This window comes from Mirounga angustirostris, unplaced genomic scaffold (assembly GCF_029215605.1).
Source record: "Mirounga angustirostris isolate CCGP_5_RB_7025 unplaced genomic scaffold, mMirAng1.0.hap1 SCAF_12, whole genome shotgun sequence".
In the NCBI taxonomy this organism is placed as follows: Eukaryota; Metazoa; Chordata; class Mammalia; order Carnivora; family Phocidae; genus Mirounga; species Mirounga angustirostris.
In genome coordinates this window covers 72,473,259-72,492,307 of record NW_026991720.1, presented here as the reverse complement: position 1 = coordinate 72,492,307, position 19,049 = coordinate 72,473,259, and the positions used below count along the sequence as shown (strand labels likewise).

At 41.0% G+C, this 19,049-nt stretch overlaps 1 protein-coding gene across 6 annotated transcripts in view; it reads left to right on the top strand.

Moving 5' to 3' along the window:
- The first annotated feature begins 368 nt into the window (after nucleotides 1–368).
- The window catches only part of CDK14 (cyclin dependent kinase 14), a 550,615-nt gene continuing 531,934 nt past the window's right edge, over nucleotides 369–19,049 (top strand). For 3 of the 6 annotated variants that reach the window (XM_045864752.3, XM_064575298.1, XM_045864753.3), the window contains exons 1-2: nucleotides 371–941; nucleotides 8,002–8,033. In XM_045864752.3, the coding sequence (XP_045720708.1) occupies nucleotides 851–941; nucleotides 8,002–8,033 (123 nt within the window). In that variant the 5' untranslated portion in view covers nucleotides 371–850. Of the gene's footprint in view, nucleotides 942–8,001; nucleotides 8,034–19,049 lie in introns of all 6 variants that reach the window. The other 3 variants (XM_054505309.2, XM_054505308.2, XM_064575299.1) reach the window with 3 other exon arrangements.

Below are 19,049 nucleotides of genomic sequence, written 5' to 3'. Positions count from 1 at the left end.
TTTCACGCGCGTTCGTGGCAAGGAGAAAACCACTCAGATCAATGACCGAGATCCAGGGCCTTCCCTTTGGGTGGCCTCCCCACGGCGTGAGACCGGGTCCCCGTCGCGGCCCGTTCCCAGCGCTGCCCGCTCGAGGCCCTCCGTCGGCCCCGGTCGAGGAGCGCGCGGCCGGGGCGGGGCGGGCCGGGCCGGGCCGGGAGAGGCGCGCGGGGCGGCCGGGAGGGGGCGCCGCGGGGGCGCGAGCCCGGCTGACAGGCCCGAAGAGGGCGCGACTCCGAGCCCGGGCGCCGAGGTCCCGCGGGGGTCCCGCGCCGGGTCCTTTGCCCAGGGAAGGCGGGGCGCAGGCGGCGGGCGGGGCGGCGAGGGCGGGGCGGGGGCGGTTCCGCGCCGCGGCTCTTTCTCCCGAAGGCCCGAAACTCGGGGCTGAGAACTTCTCCCCGCCTGTGCCCCGTGCACTCGGCGACCCCCGGCTCCCGCACCCCGTTCCCAGCCCGCGCCGCCCCGCCGCCGGCCGCCCGCCGCGCCGCTCTCGGTTACAAAGGAGGGAAAATGAGCCGGGCGGCGGCGCGGCACGGGGCTACCGCGGCGGCGGCGATGGCGGCCGCCCCCGGCACCACGTAGAACGCCCCCGCCCGCGCAGCCGCGGCCCAGGCCCGAGCGGAGCCTGCAGCTCGCCGCTCGCCTCCCGAGCCCAGCGCGTCGCCTCCCGGCCGGAGGAGGAGGAGGTGGTGGGAGAGGAGGAGGAGGAGGCGGCGGAGGCGGCGCCGCCTTCTTGCCGCGCGCCCTCGCCGTTGTCTGCGCTCCGCTCTGGACCAGTTTGGGGAAGTTGCCGGAGCCCAGTGTCGCCCAGATGTGCGACCTCATTGAGCCGCAGCCGGCCGAGAAGATCGGCAAGATGAAGAAGTTGCGGAGAACTTTGTCGGAGAGTTTCAGCCGCATCGGTGAGTGGCGCGCTGCCCCGGGCGCCCGGCCGGTCGCCCCCTCGTCTGCTCCTCCTCCCCGCGCTTCTGGCACCACCCATGCAGCGGCCACCCGCGGCTGGCGTGGGTGCGCTGCGAGCGGACGGTGGACCGAACAGTGCCCGGACCTGGGGGGAGGGCGACAGTGGAAAGGAGAGACACCCCTGTCCCTCAGGATCTGGGGGTTCGTTTGTGGATGATCTTAAGCCTACAGTTTGGGTTCCGTGTCCTCGCCACGAGCGCTCGGGCTTTCGCGCCCGCGGTGCACAGGCGATGGGACGCCCCGGGCCCCGCTGCGCAACCGGCTGCGCGGCCGCCTGGGTCACTTGTTATTTTTATTTATTTATTATTTATTGCGTGCAGGCTTTGCTCTGGGGTGTTTAGTAAATAACTTAGCTTTGGAAATTGGTGAGACGTTGAGTTGTGCCTTGGTATTGTTTAAGACATCCAACCTAAAGGGAACTGGGACAGATACCTTGGGACCTTTTGTTCGGTACTTCGGGTCTTCGAAAGCGAGATTTGGCTGTTCCGTCCCGAGCTCTCTGAATCTTTCCATTGCGGCAAATAAAGGCGCGCTGTGAACTTATCTGAACATTTAGGAATGAGTCTCCCGAACTTCTCACATTTACTAGAGCTCGGGAACTATTGTCTTTAAACCGGCCAACCAACCAACTGATGTACAAATAAAAACTGACTGAGAAATGTTTAGGACATTTAAGAATAAATCCATGTCACAGACTGTAACAGGGTGACAACAGTATTGTGTGGAATGGGTTTGTTAGCTTTTTAGGGTTGGCCATAGAAAGCCCCTTTTAACCTTAAGACGGTAGCGGCTTCCTCTAACATAACTTTCATTTATGTAGGTAACTGTTTTCAGCAAGAGAATCATACAAACACTAAAAATAACCCCTCAGATTCCCTTAGAAGCCTTCTAGCCTTTGTTTCACTTGTTTAACATGTCATCCATGTTAATGAACGTGTTAATGGAAATTAAGCATAAGGTACTTAATTCCTTAAAATAAACCCCTGGGGTGCATATGAGTGTTGTAGTCATCCTTCCATCCCTTCCTTTAAAAATCATTTTATAAGTGCACTCTAAAATACGCAAACTTTGTTCAAGCAAGAGAAAATATGGATCAAAATTTAGCCTAGTTTTCTTTGTTGTCTTTAACTTAAAATTTCCTATTGGTATACAAAATCTCTCCCAAAATGGCTGTAAAGTTATGGTGTGAAACCAATATTTAATCCTGGTTTTACTTATTACATGTATTGGATATTTGCAGTTTCACTTTTACTTAGGGATGCATATGAAGAGTTCCTACATGCAAATGAAGATTGAAGCCAAGAAGAATGTGAGAGAGCAAGGTGTTGAGTTGGTGTGCATTTTTAAGGAGAGTGTTCTGCCCGGGACCCAAACCATCTCAGAGGCGGGTTCTGGAGTCCATTAAGCCCTGTTCTAAAACACATTAACTGTATATTTACTAATGCTAATGACTCTGTTGGAGCCCTTCCAGTTTTGTGTTAAATAATTCATTGCAGTTGAATCTCAGTAAGAAACCAAGGACATTAATACAAAAATTCCTTATGTTTAAGCAATTTCAAGATTTTGATCTCCAATCAGTAAAATTTGGATTAACTACAGTGCTGGCAAGTGTGGGGTATTACAGTTAATTGGATTTTCTAGCTTACTGAGAGTTAGTGATGTGAAACTCCTTTTGATTCCAACACTTCTAAAATATGTTCTAAGATATAGTAGATTTTACTTCCTCCCTTTCAGAAACAGTACAGTGCAGTGAACATAACTGATTATTTCTTGTATTGATGGAGGGTCATGATTCTGAATACTAACTCTCATTCTGGAATACTGTAAAAGGAGATAAAGAGGTTTACGTGGTTATGCTTGTATATAGCAAACCCAAGACATGCACTGGAAATGGGATTACAGAAAAATGCATCTTTGTTATCTATGTATTTTCTTAATGTTTTATTAGCAAAATTACAAAGCAATAAAATCAATTTGATTATGTAAAGATTTTAAGGTGCTTGAGGCTATGGAATGGAGTTTTTACTATGGAATTATATAGTGCACAGATTCAGGATGTGGGCTGTGTGTGTCAGACCACTGGGATTTCCCATCTTGCCACTTGTAGCTATGTGACCTTGGACAGGTCCCTCCACTTCTGAGCTTCAGTTTTTCATGTACAACTCAGTTTTGTTATTGGCACTTAGTGAAATAACGCATATGATGTCCTGTATGGTACATAGTGCAGACTCCATAAATATTCATAATATGTTATTATCGTTATTGGTGATTACATCATATTGACATAATTGATCTTCTAGTGGGAAGCAAGAGAAGTGAGGGGAAGAAGTGGCTACTGACTTCACAGTATAAAAACAGGATGGGTTTTGGAGTTAGTCTGGTCTGGGTTTGAACCCTGTTTTCCCAGCTTGCTGTGTGCCTTGGGCAACTAGCAGAATACCCCTAAACTCCAGAGTCCACAGGTATAAATTTTCTCAAGGTTGTTGTGAAGATTAAATCAGGTACGACACATAAAATATCTAGTGCAGTATCTGTTACATGTGAAGAACAGTACTGGGGGCTGATACTCTTCCTTCCCATTTCTCTGTTTATCCCCATCTTCCTCCTCTCTTCATTGGTACTTCATGAGGAGATCAAAGAGCGAATGGTTTATTCTTGTTGAATAATACAACATCTCAACATTTTCATTCCCTTTAACCAGTCTACAATGGCTTTTGAAATAAACATACTGACTTAATTTTGCTTTTTTAGGATGATTCAAAAGTGTAGCTTGTTATATGGCAAAAGATACAGTATCGTTGTTTAGCCATGAGAAATTAATCATTGATAGAAAATGAGGACAACGTTTGAAAGTATGTGATATTCAGTGTTTATTATTAACGGTTTTGACTATATAAAAGTGGTAATGCTAATGTTTAATTTATTCACACTTGAGTGATCATGTCAACTTTGTCACTACCCATCCCAAATACAGCTGATCTGAAATTACTATGTTATATAAGGTCTAATAAAACACATTTGCTTTCAAGCCATAGCACTCTAATTTATGACATCTGCCAGAGAGTGACTATAACACAGTTACAGTTCTTTTATAAGATGGGTGTAATTGAATTTCAAAGGCAGTCACTGATTTCAGTGGTGAGTATTTATCGTTTTCTGCTAAATAGTGTCAGTGTGTTCACTTATTTAGGAACTACTGTAGTTGTCTTATGTTTTTTGTTGTTGTTTGTTTTGTTGTTTGGTTTTTTTTTTGGTTAGCATAAAAAACGACAAATGGGAACTTAGTTGTTAAAAAAGTTATATTAAGGGCTCCTGGGTGGCTCAGTCGTTGGGTGTCTGCCTTCAGCTCAGGTCATGATCCCAGGGTCCTGGGATCCAGCCCTACATCGGGCTCCCCGCTCCACGGGAAGCCTGCTTCTCCCCCTCCCACTCTCCCTGCTTGTGTTCCCTCTCTCACTGTGTCTCTCTCTGTCAAATAAACAAAATCTTTAAAAAAAATAAAAAATAAATAAAAAGGTTATATTAAAATCCTTTTCCTCTTTCCTTTCCTTCTTTCTTTTAATTTTTAAATGATAGCCTAGGAGGAGGAAGGCTTTCTGTAATATCTGGTGTAAGAATAAGGTCAAACTGGCATTTCTTCATATTCATTTGAGTGCATTTCTTCACACTTATTTGGATTAACTTGTAGAGAAAGGAAGTTTGTACTCTGTGATATTGGAGATGAACCCCATGTGTACCATTCCTTTAAAAGATGTAGTTTGTGAGAGAACTGAATGAAAGGAAGAGGCTATGGTTACATTGAATTTTGGGGTTTGTTACCTTGTGCTGTAAGTGTGTAATGTAGGGTCCAGCTGTCATGTGATAAGTCCATTCTTAAGGGTAAAGGTTCAGGCACAGAATTTAAATATAGTACTAATGTTCTCTCCCCATGTAGTTTCAGAAGATTTTAATTTGCCAACTGTGAAATGGAATTTATATCTATGATCCTTTCATAAGAGAAAATGGTGTATGGTTTTCATATCCCAAAACTTTAGTGTGTCTCAAAATATAAGAGGCTATTGTTTTGCCATTGAGGTAGAACTCATTAATTTAACAAATAATTATTGAGTACGTCATATGTGCTAGATACTGTGCTGACATTGAGATTCAGCGGCCGCTCTTACCAGTCCTCAAGGACTTTAAGAGGATACAGGCCAATGAATGGGCACTGACAATATAGAGTGACAAATTTTACCAGGAAGATTAACATAATTTGCTGTTGGAGAACATACGAAGGACACCACTTTAGTCTTGGTGGGATCATGGAAAGCTTTCTGGAGGAAGCAGTGTCTGAGTAGAGGACTAAATAGGATATCTGAATATCTTAAATGATTTAATATATACCACCTTGTTAACCCATAAAAATGTAATATGCTCACTATTCCAAGATATCTTCGAAGACAATTGTGAGTTTACATTTACATGAATGATTAATGACAATCAGGGAATGTAATCAATAATGAGATGTTGTGTGCTTGTTTAGGTCAGAGTTTATTCATCAATGACCTGATAAATATTTGGCAGAGACATCTTTAATTGGCCTTTGTTGTTACTGTTAACTGCTGTTCAGGGCAAGGATTCAATATTTATAAGTAACTGTATAAAGCGTCAGTCTACCAATAAAGGGTTTCAACGAAGCCATAGCTTTTTGGGGGTCTTAAAATGTTCTCCCCTCTGGTATCTTGGGCTTGAGAATAGAATGCGGGGGAGAGAATCTAGCTTCCTGCTACTTATATTTTAGAAAGCACAGCTGCAGTTCCTTTTCTGTTTCTTCCTTCTCTTTCTGTCTTCAGACCCACCTCTTTATCCAGGAGGCAAGAAAGAAAGAGCCCCGTCCAGATGTCAGAGACATTTTAGTTTTTAGCTTTCTCTCAGCTGGAGGGTCTTCATTCTGTTGGCAATTACCCGAAGGATAGTATCAAGTGTAGTTCCTATTTGATGCTTTGCTTAAGGCAACCCATGGCTAAATTTTGGAACTTTATCATGAACTATAGGAAGTTTGTGCTGTGAATTATAAGTTTGGTGCTTTAGCTTTGCATCTTGCATGACAGCCACATAATTTTTCATTCATCTTTGTTAAATGAGCTAGGTATGAGGCTATACAGTGATTGTATTTGAAATCACTGATCTAATCATTTCTTATTCCAAAAAAAACCACTTTTTTTTTTTTTAGATGGGACAACTTGCCTATATTTATGTAGGTCATTAATATTTTATCTAGGAATCACTACAGTATGTTGATTAGAGGACATGCCTTAGGTTTGAGGGAAGTGAGGGTTGTAGTTCAGTAACATGGTTGGTTGATATTTAAAGAAAGCCTTCCAGATTAGAAGTTTTACATTCTAAGTTAAAATATAGCAATTAAAGATCATCTAGGCTCTTAGCTTTCTCGATAGCTTTCTATCGAAATAGCTTATTTTGGATTTAATGTAAGTTAAAGCAAATACATGATAAAATGTGTGTAAGTAATTAAATGCAAGATAAGCCATTTCAGACTAGGAGAAAGGGCTGTTTTTTAACTTTTCACTCAGAAGAAGTTGTCTTCCAATAAAGCAAGTAGAGAAATTTATTACAGATCAGTAATTTATTACAGATCAGTTTCTTAGGCAAAAAAGAGAAGAACTAAGAATTAAACTTTCAAAAACATTTTATCCCCCTCAATCTGCCCTCATCCACCTTAACTCTCCACAACCTCATCTATAGTAGGAAACAGAAAATATCCTTTTCAAGATTGCTAGACTGTATAGTATAGGCTCTGAAATGATAGCTTCAGGGCGCCTGGGTGGCTCAGTTGGTTAAGCGACTGCCTTCGGCTCAGGTCATGATCCTGGAGTCCCTGGATTGAGTCCCGCATCGGGCTCCCTGCTCGGCAGCGAGCTTGCTTCTTCCTCTGACCCTCCCCCCTCTCATGTGCTCTCTCTCTCTCATTCTGTCTCAAATAAATAAATAAAATCTTAAAAAAAAAAAAAAGAAAGAAATGATAGCTTCAGTTTAAGCACATGACTTCTCTCAGAGCTTAATTGCCAACATAATTTGCTTTCCATTGCTTTTGTCAGAACATAGCTTTCCAAGTAAGAGCGACACAAGTGCTTCTATCCTGACTAGAACTGTCTAGTATAGACCAGTAAACACCTATGCACAATTCTATAAATTGGAAACATTTCTCCAATTAGTGGTTTCAGCCAAATTAATTCCTTTGTGCATTCTCCTTAATATGAAACATTCTAAGTAATTGTAGGATTTAAGGAACTAGGGTGTTTGCCAACAATGCATGAAATACTTCTCTTTCTCTTCAGAGTAATAAAATTCCAGTTCTGAAGCTGCATATTTAAATAAATTTTAAGTATTTGCTAACTCCTATAAAATATTCTGAATGTATTGTTTCCTTTCGTGATACTTTGTTATAAAATGGATCATGATGAAATGCTTGAATTATGTCTCTGCAGTGCTTATTTTACATGCTTAGTCTTTTCTCACCGTATTTAAACTTCCCTCGGCATGAAAATCTCATTCAGGGCACTGTGCAGAGGGGGTGTCATCCTGACAATTGGTTTGGGAGGACCACACACTGTGCCCAATGATATATGCTCAAAACCCAGGAGTTGAGGGGGAAATTTCTTTAAGATTACTTTTTGATGCTTTCATACGTTCATTAAAACGTTTTTCTACTAAAGAAGAGATAGGGGAAAGATATGCATACTTCTTTTCCATACTTGGGAGGATCGTCCATTTACATATTTATGAAAGTGTTTCACAAAGATGCATGCTGTGCAATTCTCTGTCTCATTTGCAGCTTTCCTATTTGTATCGTAACATTGTTATTCAGGTTGGGGTACAGTTTTACTTTCTGAAATGAAAACACCATACTGCTTTGTTTTCCTTCTGTTTTCTAGAACTTAGATGCTTAGCCTCTTTGAGATGTTTCACAATAACTGTTTCCTTTCCCTTTTTATTTTATAGCTTTGAAGAAAGACGACACCACCTTTGATGAGGTAGGTTAAATTTCTTTATCTAATGTTAGATGTATTTAATTACCGCCAGGTACAGTTAATAGGTGCCAACTTCACACTTAGAAAAAAAATGCCTTAAAAAAAAGATGACATCTCTCTAGTTACATTATTTTCAGTTTTAAGTAATCATTCGAAGGAGTTTTGGTAGCAATCAACATAAATATGTCTTTTTAAATGAATAAAGGATACCCGCTGGCCTTTGTATTGCTGCTTTCTTAATGGTGGTGGAGCTGGTGAAGCCCAGTGTGAGGTGGATGCTTAGGGCAAGTCTGGAGTTGTTGGGGAGTTGGGCATCACGGCTCCCTGCAGCCCTCCTCTGACTCCGGGTGTGATGTGATGTTGACGCCACATATTGTCTGTGAGACTCCCAGAGGAGAAGCTGACTTTTCCTGTTCTTGTTTTTCTATTCTTTGTATATCAGATCTGTGTTTATCTACTTGCTACAAAGTAGCAAAAAAAAAGTCTGTTCCAGTAAGGCCGAGGGTTCCTATGTAATTAATAGCATTCTGAATGTGATTTTTAAATTGTAGTCTTTCCTGAGTTTTGTGTAGTATCAGTGGGAATCACAAGAGATACAATGTGTTTACAAAATACTCTCAAGAGAGCTATAGAGTGAAGTGTTTCATTGTCACCATCCAAAGCCACAGTTACTGATCTGTGTTATAAACTGGGCCACGTGTGTCTATATATTGGGAGTTTATATGTGAACACAGAGGTATACACACAACGTGCTTATCCTGCAGCCTAATGGAGCCTAGATTAGTTTGGTTGTGGTTGTGATTTTTCAGTTGCAGATTCTATGAAATATGCTACCTGTCGTCCCTCTGTGTAGTGCTTCAGAGAAGTGAGGACATTTGTGCTCAGGGAAAGGCCCCTTGACCATGTGGTTGGCCGTGGTGCAGGGCAGGACCACACAGGGAGAGCCTGCTCCAGATCGGGATTTTGGATGGGGCCAGTGACGTTTGGTTCTCACGGTCTGCTGCTTCGTCGTTTGCACCTGTTCTTTTTTTCCTGGCACCCAACTCTGTGGAGCTATGTGTCCCTGGACTCCAAAGCAAGTTCCCCTACCAGGAGTCCTGAAACATCCTGTAAAACTTAGTTATTTTAGACCTGAAGCAGTAGAGGACATTTTCTTCCTCATCTGTAGTAGGTAATAATGATGTTCACCTCTAAACCTGTATTTCTGGAATGCCTGCAGTGTTACTGAGATGCTTCTAGGAGAGTATTTTCTTCTCAGAAGAAATCAGTGTGAGAATATTGGACACCTTTTCTCTCTTTGTAAAGAAAAGTCTCCCCTCTAATTATGGAGGTAATTTAAGCTTACATAAAAAAGAAAAATAAGGAAAAAGAGAAAGAAAAATCTCCCAATCCTATTATCTAACTACAACCACTGTTGAATGTTCTTGTTTCTTTCTCCTTGTTCAGAAACCAAAAAAAAAAAAAAAAAAAAAAGCCATATATTGCATCCTGCTTTTTTCCTTATAAAAGCAATAATGTGGTATTTTCCCATGTTTTTACAGAGGACTCCTAATCATTATTAGGGATTTGAAAAACCTCCTTTTTAGTTTAAATACCATTGTTAATGATTGTATGTTATTTTGTTATGTGGCTGTGAGATTAGCTTTCACAAAAACCTGAGGCTGGAACCTAGATGAAAGTTAAGGATATATCAAGCCAATAACAACCCACCCTCCTTTACCCGGAAATCTGCACAAAGGTCTGGATTTTGTCATTTGGGGCAAAATTATCCTTAGCTTTTACAAAGTGTTTTCCTTCCTCTGCACCGCAAGAGATTGGTTAAAAACCTCAAATTAGTAAATTGCAGAATGGTACACCTGGAAGAGATGTTGGAAATCACGTGACCAACTTTATCATTTCACTGATGAAGAAATTGAGGTGCAGAGGGGCCAGGGAATTTCCAGTTAATTATGGGAAGTGCCAGGGTCAGGCACCTAGGAGACAGCAGTAGTAAAGTCATGCCTGGGTGTAAACCCGAACTTGACTACCCTTTCAGGGGCAATTGACTTACTTTTTCCAAACCTTTTATCAATTAGAGATACTTATCTCCCTCCTAAGATTGTTCTGAAGATTAAATAAGCTATATATGTAAAGGTAACAGGTAGTGATGGGCACATAGTAAGTGTCTCAGTTGGCATTGTCATTGTCTTTGTCGTTATTATCACCATCATCATCATCATCATCATCTCTTTACCGACGTTCTCACCATGACATCACCTTCTGTATTTGGAAGGGCTACAAGGAGGAAGGAAAGATTTAGTTCAAAATTAAGAATTAGAGTTATAAAGAGAGTTACTTTCGGATACTCCTCTAAAATTCAGCTTTGTAATCCTCGGGTGTCTTGCACGTGGTTAACATTCAATAAATATATCTGTTGAATATGAGTAAATATCTGTTGCTAATAAGGAAAGAGAGTGTTGAACCAAATGTCAGTGTGGATTCTCCTTTGCCAGTTTCTAGCCATTCAGTTTTCTTGTTTGTAAAACCAGTCAGGTAGATAGATGATCATCCTCAAGTTGCTTTCTATCTTTAAATGTAGGCTGAAATCTTACGAATTTACAATTTTACTAAGATCAGAAAAGAGCACTGCATCTGTGATTAAATAAACAGAAAATCACCAAGTTGTTCAATGACCGTCTTCAAACTACAGTGTTAGAAGTTTTCTTGAACTCATTTCTTGGTCTTCTTTTCCTCTTGTAGTCTGTTGGAATTCAGGTAAGATTTGACTCTTCAAACGTGGGGGCTGGGTAAGCTTCTTAGATACACATCAAGGTGTGGCAACTCTCTTCTTACTCAGTATTTATGAGGGTGGAGGGCTACTTAGCTCGAGGCTAGAGTGTAGTTGCTACTCCCTGATTGCTACAGAGGATTTCTCTAGGGTTTGTGTAAATGTTTGACCTTGAGGAGAGGAGAAAAAGAAATGTGGACCTATTTGAAAGACCTATTTATTCATTCATTCTTAAATAGGCTAAAATACCATGACTGCAAATTTTTATAAGCATCCTGGAATTATATTCAGGAACAGTGTGCTAATGGTTGTTGTAGAGAGAGAATGAGGCACTTTGGAAGTTAAGTATGGAGGGATGTTTACAATAGGCAATTTTGTTGGAGTAGGAAATTTTGTTGAAGCCCATCATATTTGGGGAGAGGATGACCTTTTGGCCTTCATTCATTGTGTATCTGGGCCCTGATTAAAATAGGAAGCATTTTATGCTCTGCGGGTTTAATCTGTATATTTGATGTGGATAGACTAACCATTTATAAGGATATCAGGATATCCTTATATAAAGTTGCAGAACTTTCTAAATTCTTTCTCACCTTTTTGTCCCCTAAGTAGATGTCGTAGGCCATGTCCCCTGAGTGGTCCCATTTTCCCTGTGCCAGTGAACAATACTATACTATGACTTCAAGGAAGGCTTTGAATCTTATTTTTTATTTAGTGATTTGTTTTAAAATGAGACCTAAAGTACATTGGGGAGGGTATGTGCTATGGTGAGCACTGTGAATTGTGTAAGACTGATGAATCGCGGACCTGTACTTCTGAAACAAATAATACATTATATGTTAAAAAAAAAAAAAGAAGATAGTAGGAAGGGAGAAATGAAGGGGGAGAAATCGGAGGGGGAGATGAACCATGAGAGACTATGGACTCTGAGAAACAAACTGAGGGTTTTAGAGGGGAAGGGGTGGGGGATGGATTAACCCAGTGATGGGTATTAAGGAGGGCACGTATTGCATGGAGCACTGGGTGTTATATGCAAACAATGGATCAAAAACTTAATGATGTAATGTATGGTGACTAACATAATAAAATTAATAAAAAATGAAAATAAAAAAATAAAATGAGACCTGAAGTATAAAAGGTCAGAAAATACAGTTAATCTCTTCCAATGTAAAAGTACTTCGCCTAAAACTTTCCAAACTTTGAAAGTAAAAAGTTCTGAGTAAGTATAAACATGTGTATAGAAAGAGTTGGAAATGTCTAAAGCCACAACAATTTAGGAATTGTTCTTGTGTGTAAATGAAAAAGGTTAAATTGTGTCGTTTTTGTTCTGCTTCATGCCTTTGTGTTATTTTAGCTCTGATGAATTGCCAGAACAAAGTGTTGACTATGCTTGGCTCTTTAGTGAGACATAAAAAATTCTAGTGATTGAAATAAACCTTTGAAAATACAAAGAGTTTTGTTTGTTTATCATATATAATCCAGATAATTAAGCACTTATTTGTTTGGAAAAAAATGAATGGTCACTTACAGGTTTTCTAATTCTTCTGTGCTCTGGTCAGTTGTTCCTTGTTTGCAAAGTAGAAGGGGCTGCCAACACAGGTTTTGGCATTTTCCAGCTATTTTATTTCTTGTATCCTAAGGAAATGTGTACAGAGCGTCTGAAATGTCTTAACATTTTTACATTTGATCCTTAACTTCCTCAAGTACATTTTTATAGGTTAACTTGCTTCTTCTCTACTTAATATAGTAATTTTGTGCGCTAGATGGGGGTAGTATGCCTTGATCTCTGCTTCTAGTCCAAGCCCTCTTTGTAATTATGTATAAAGATACACTGGAGAAGATAGATTTCCAGTAGTGATTTTTCTGAGAACCCGATTCTCGGAATCAGGTACAAATATGATTTGGGGATACCCCTGGGCATTATGTTCCCTGCACCGTGGGTGGTGGGAGCTGTTGCCGTTTTTTCTAGCACCTAACTGCTGTTACCATCTCAGGCCTCGGAGTCTGTGAGTAGCATATAGATTGTATACAGCCGTCTAGCTTCCGACTTCCCAGACTGCCTCATGGAAAATACGAAATCCCAGTAACAGTCTTTCCCTGTTAGCTTCTTCATGCTTTCTTTTCTTTGCTGGCTCCCTGTTTCCAGATGACTCCTTCTCCACCTGCCCTGTCCCCTTTTTCAGCCTGCAACCCATCCCCCTCCTCTGTTTCCTTCTCTCTTCGTTCATTGTACATCACTCCCCTGCCAGTATCCTCAATGGCCGTATCCCTTTGTACTTTGCTGGTAATCTACTCTGCCAGCCCTCGATTCTGACCTGGCATCTTTTCCTCTCTTACCCACTGGCTGCCAAGAGCTGCTTGAGGAAATCACTCTGTAAATAAATGTATCCTCTCCGGCCTTCGCTGGAACCCGAGGCAACCGTGCGCAGTCTTGCACTGTGTGGCTGGGCCTGTTTCCTGCTGAAACCTTTCCACGTCCCTCAAACCTCCTAGCTACCCTTCTCCACCCCTCCTTCCTTTAGGAGATGACTCCCCCTCTGTATTCGTTTGCTACACTTGCCATAGAAAAGCACCACAAACTGGGTGGCTTGAACAACAGAAGTCAATTGTCTCACAGTTCTGAAGACCAGAAGTCTGAAATCAAAGCGTGGGCTGGGCTGGTTCCTTCCGAAGGCTGTGAGCGAAGGATATGTCCCAGGCCTCTTTCCTTCATTTGCAGATGGCTTTCTTCTCCCCGTGTGTCTTTGCATCACCTTCCCTTAATGAGTATCTGTGGATCCAACTTTCCCCTTTTTATAAAGACACCAGTCCATGAAGGAGGGCACGTGATGTCATGAGCACTGGGTGTTATATAAGACTGGTGAATCACTGACCTCTACCTCGGAAACCAATAATACATTGTATGTTCATTAATTGAATTTAAGTAAAAAAAGAAAGAAAGAAAAAATATAAAGACACCAGTCATATTGAATTAAAGGCCCACCCGACTCTGGCATGACCTCCTCTTAATTTAACTAATGACATCTGCACTGACCCTATTTCCAAAGAAGATCACATTCGGAGGTACGGGGTGGGGGTTGGGGTGAGGAAGACTTCCACATAAGAATTGCTGGTGGACACGGTCCGACCCGTAACACCCTCCAGCTCCTTGGAACACTTAGTACTATTAGATGTCAGCACCTTGCCTGCGTGGGTACCTTCATTTGCTCCAATTTTACTTCCCTTTTTCTGGTCTCAGAGGAGGATATATCTTTTCTGCTGTCCCAGGCTAGTTCCTCCTCCTTCCCTCTTCATTCCTTTCCCTGCTTTCACTCCAGAAGTGTGTGTAATTGAGTCTTCCCTTCCTTACCTACTTACCCTTTCTTACCCTGTCTCTTCCTTTATACAGGTGTTCTAGCCGAGGCGCTGAGCGCGGGCAAGCCTTCCCCATCTCTTCAGTGGCAGCGGAAGCCCTCCGTCCACTGTGATCATTTTGTCATGCTCCCCCTGAGGAGTCTGTCCAGCCTTGCTTTTGGCTACTCCCTTATTATACTTAAACGCGCCTGGCTGACCTCGCTTGCTGCTCTGAACTCCGCACCCAGATATTAGATGTTTCTCCCTCTGTGTCTCGGCACGTACAAAATCCTCCTAAACCTCTGCCTTTTCCCTTTCCTGTATCAGTGATTTTCCAAGGCAGAAGCAGCCTGACACCGACCTGCGCTTCCCTCCAGGCCCCACATCCTGCCACTGGCTTGGTCCTTGTTGCCTCCTGCCACCTCCCTTCCCGCTGCTGAGGCTCACAGTGAGCCTCAGCCTCTCTTGCCTGGGCTTGCAGTCAGTGTCTCACGGCTTCCCTGCCTACAGCTTGCCTCCTGTTCCAGCACTGTACCAGATCTGAAATGCCAGTCATGCGTTTCTCTGGCTTAGTATTTTATTTTTTTATTTATGTGTTTATTTATTTTTTAAAAGATTTTCTTTATTTATTTGACAGAGAGAGACACAGCGAGAGAGGGAACACAAGCAGGGGGAGTGGGAGAGGGAGAAGCAGGCCTCCTGCTGAGCAGGGAGCCCCATGCAGGGCTCGATCCCAGGACCCTGGGATCATGACCTGAGCCGAAGGCAGCCGCTTAACCGACTGAGCCACCCAGGTGCCCCTCTCTTGCTTAGTATTTTAAAAGCTCCCTCTTGGCTGCAGGTTGAAGTCCAGACTCTTAACTTGGCATTCAAGGCCTTCTGTGATCTATCTCTTGCTCACCTTTGCACCCTCATCAGTTGTCTCTTACTTTAATGCCTTCATTATCATTCCAGCTGCCACCACCTCAGTTCCGACTTTATCACTTTTACCTTTTTTTTTTAATCCCAGTAACCTCTTAATTGGTCTCACTGTTCCGCCTCTCGCTCCTCTCTGCCACCCTTCCCCACATGTCTTTCTTGTCATGACACTTCCTGATTCAAAGATTTGTGCAGCAAGTATTTATTGATGTGTTTTTTATGTCAGCCTCTGGATATCCTCTGAACCTGACTCTCAGTCTAGTAAGTCTCACAGAATTTAATCCCACTGGCATGTACCTGTTGGCCCGCTCCTGTCATCGTGGAGTATTGGGCCTGGGCACAAATTCAGTCTCACTTTCTTTATAGTAGGATTTTACATGACTTTATATCCGCTTTTATTTTCACCGTGGTCATGTCTGACATCCCTGGAACCTGTCCCGTGCAAGAAGTCTGGAAATTTACAGACTATTCTCTGACTGTGCCAGTAATCTGGTACGTAGTAATTTTTCAAATGTGACATTTCAGGTGGCTGAAAAAGAACCTCACTTCCTCCTTAATTCTGTCATTGGAACTTAGTTGAAGTTTTTGGATTCTTAAAACTTTCTGTGCTTTAGTTTTTCCTTCCTATAAATGTTTGATCACATTTACTCTCTCCCTAATTATGGTAGACATAATTACAATAATTATGTCTCGTCCCAGACAGTGGCTAGAATGTCTGGGTAGTGCTGTAAAAATTGGGAGAGGAAGTAACGTGTCACACATTGTAAAATGTATGACATTTGGGAGAATTAGTCACTTCCATATTCTTAACTCCCAAAAGATAGAATGTTACAGAAATTGGAAGCATGAGTTGGGTCCCGTTTGTCTTCGTGAGCTCTGTGCATCCTGGTGGCAGGCCCGTTAACCTATAAGAAGTCTCACCTGTAAGGGTAGTTGATGTTCCCTTACTGGGTGTGCTTTGATTTGCATGTTGGAATTCTTTTGTAGAGAGCTGACCTTTGGTGTAGGGAGTGTTTTTAATACAACTTAGGTATTCATGATATTCTTCAACAAGAACAAAATGGGCCCAGCTACAGGGAGTATGTTATACCCATTTTCTTTCTCACTGAAATTTGAGCCATTGATTTATAATCTACGAATCCTTAAATTGCTTGGTTGCATTTGCGATGGCCTCTTACTTACTCTGGGCACCATAATGATAATTGAAATCAGCTAGGCCAAGGGGTTAAGGTTTTCAGAGGACTGGAATCATGTTCTGTACTTGATCAGGAGTGTGCTGACCTTTAGATCAGTGTGACAGATAAGTGGCCCTTCTCTGAGAGATACACTTACTAATTTTTTTTTGTAGTCTAAAACACACTTAACTCTTTTTATTCTCTGTGTCATAAAATTGACAAAAGGCACAATTACAAAAAATTGGAACCCAAAAATTGCTCTCTATTTTGCAAGCTTGATTCCTCCAGGATGCATCAGTATGAAGTTTTTGGAAGGCGCTCTTTCACTGTGTAAAGACAATAATTGAAGGAATATTCAGTTTTTCCTTCTGAACCTGTTTTGTTGTCAGTATATAAAGTTGGTTTAGTTTAGTTTTTAAGTTTTCTTTCTTTTCTTTTCCCTCCCTCCCTGCCTTCTTCCTTCCCTCCTCCCTCCACCCCTTTCTTTTTTCTTTTCTTTGTTTTAAAAATATGGGTCTGGGGATTTCCTTAAAAAAAATTTTTTTTTTTAATGATCTGAAAATATGGCAGTAGTCTGTACTACAGTGTCTTGTGCAATATTATATGCTTAATTTAAAATGCTTTTCTGAGAGTATGTCATATCCCACAGGTGTGTTCAGATGATGAAAATGACTCAGAGCCACTTTGTGAATATCTGTTATTGAACTATTAGAAAGGAATTGAAGATGGACATTAATATAGTCATGTGCGGTCTGAATTTTTTTGAAGAGCTCTTGATTTCAGATCATGCATCCTGATTTTTGGCTCAGAAAAGTAGTTTTTTTGTGTGTGTTTAAGTCTTTCTAAATAGTGACTCTAAATCCTAAATTCCATGATATTAAATGTTATATGCAAGAGTAAGGAATATGTGGACCAAAAATTTTTTAAGGCTTTTACGACTAAAGTAGAAAAAATTGTTATAACATGTAATTGGATACTCAGCTTAAGTCTTGTCAGATAGAGTACTTAGTTGACTTTTCACTGATACACATTTTTCTAACCTGGCAAATCAGACTCGTAAGTATTGAAAGAGACTTGGAATTGAACACAGTCTTGGAGTCACCAATTCTCTGTGCTTATTTGTGTTTTCTCAATCTATGTATACTCTCACGTGAGATGTCTGTAAAGTGTGATGTCTAGAAGGTATCTTCATATTCAGTGTGTGGGAATTAGCTTTCTCGTCTAGCCAACCTCAAACACATTGTTACAACTCTGTGTTCTTATCAGCTGAAATATTGAAGTGTGCACATAATTTCCTTTAAAAAAACATAGACCAGATTGATGTCAGTCTCTCCATTGTTTTTTGATGTATTTTCTTGAATGGGAAAGAAAGGGGCTGAGTTGCAGTTAGAGTACCAGGAATTTGGCATATCCAGAGTTTGCCCATGGGAAACGTGCCAAATACGAAAGTATGACATTTGTCTTGGTGGATACAAACTAGTCTGTTCCTTGCCTTAAAGCTGGGCTTATGACTGTAACTTAGTTACTTCAGAGCATTATTTGTTCTATTTTTAAAGGATTTTGAAAAAAAGGGAGATTGCACCAGCTCTATAAAGCAGTGATGAGTGTGAAGGGTGAGTTTCTAAATGCTTCCTAAAGATGTCAGTGCACTTCCCCTACTAAAATCACACACTTTGAGAATACTGCTGCTGTATCTAGCCAGGCTTCTTTCTTGGGAGTCTGTCATTTCCCACAGGTGTGCTCAGATGATGAAAATGACTGAGAGCCACTTTTCTGAGTCTCTATTATTGAACTATTAGAAAGGAATTGAAGATGGACATTAATATGGTCATGCGCGGTCTGAATTTTTTTGAAGAGCTCTTGATTTCAGATCATGCATTCTGATTTTTGGCTCAGAAAATAGAGTCCTAGTTCTACAATTGTGTATTTCTTCATATCTCAGTTTTCTAGATATTTTAGCCAAAAGAAGACTAAGACAGTGATCAAGAATAATAAGGAAAGGGCTAAGTAGACTCATTAGTCTACAACAGAGAAAAATGAATAAGAATAACTTAGTTATTTTTTTCAGTTTTAATGAAAATTTCATTAATTAAAAAGTTAAAGATAAAGAAGAGATAAGATTGATGAGATAAAATTGTGTTAGTAATCGTCATTCAGAGCATGAATTACAACTTCTTTTGTGTTATAGGTGTTCATTTATTTAAATCTTTAGTTGTGTAGTTCTCTTTATATCGTCTTCAAGTGAAATGATGGGGAATGTTCTGCAGCGCTTGATTCTCTTCTCTTAAAAGAAAGACTTTTTAATTTTATAAATGAGCATTCTTGGGTCATTAGATATTGGGGTTCAGGTGTGCAAAAGGCCTGGTAACATATGGCCTGTCCCCAGACGCCCTAATTGAGCTCAGAACTTTCCCCAAGAGGTTTGCATTACTTTATCTAAATGATGTGTTACATGTGCAACAAAAAGGTGCTTTAGTCATAAAAGGAAGAAATAAATAAATATATACTTTGTAAGATACACTGGTTTGCCTTTATATTAATTTCTGTACAGTTATTAGAAGATAAAAATCTTAAAGCCCATATTAATGCCATTAATTGGATGACCACAATTTTGGATGATTCACTTTTACTAACTACAACGTTTCCTTTATTTTCCTTATAATATTTTTATATATATGCATTTATATACATACATTTCCCTCCATTTGAATATATTTTTAGGTAATATGGGTATATCGAACTCACCCTGGACTTTTTTTCAGGTTCAGAATTTTTCCTTCTTATCACAATTGTGTATTTTTCACTGAATAATTTTAATACTTGCTATTA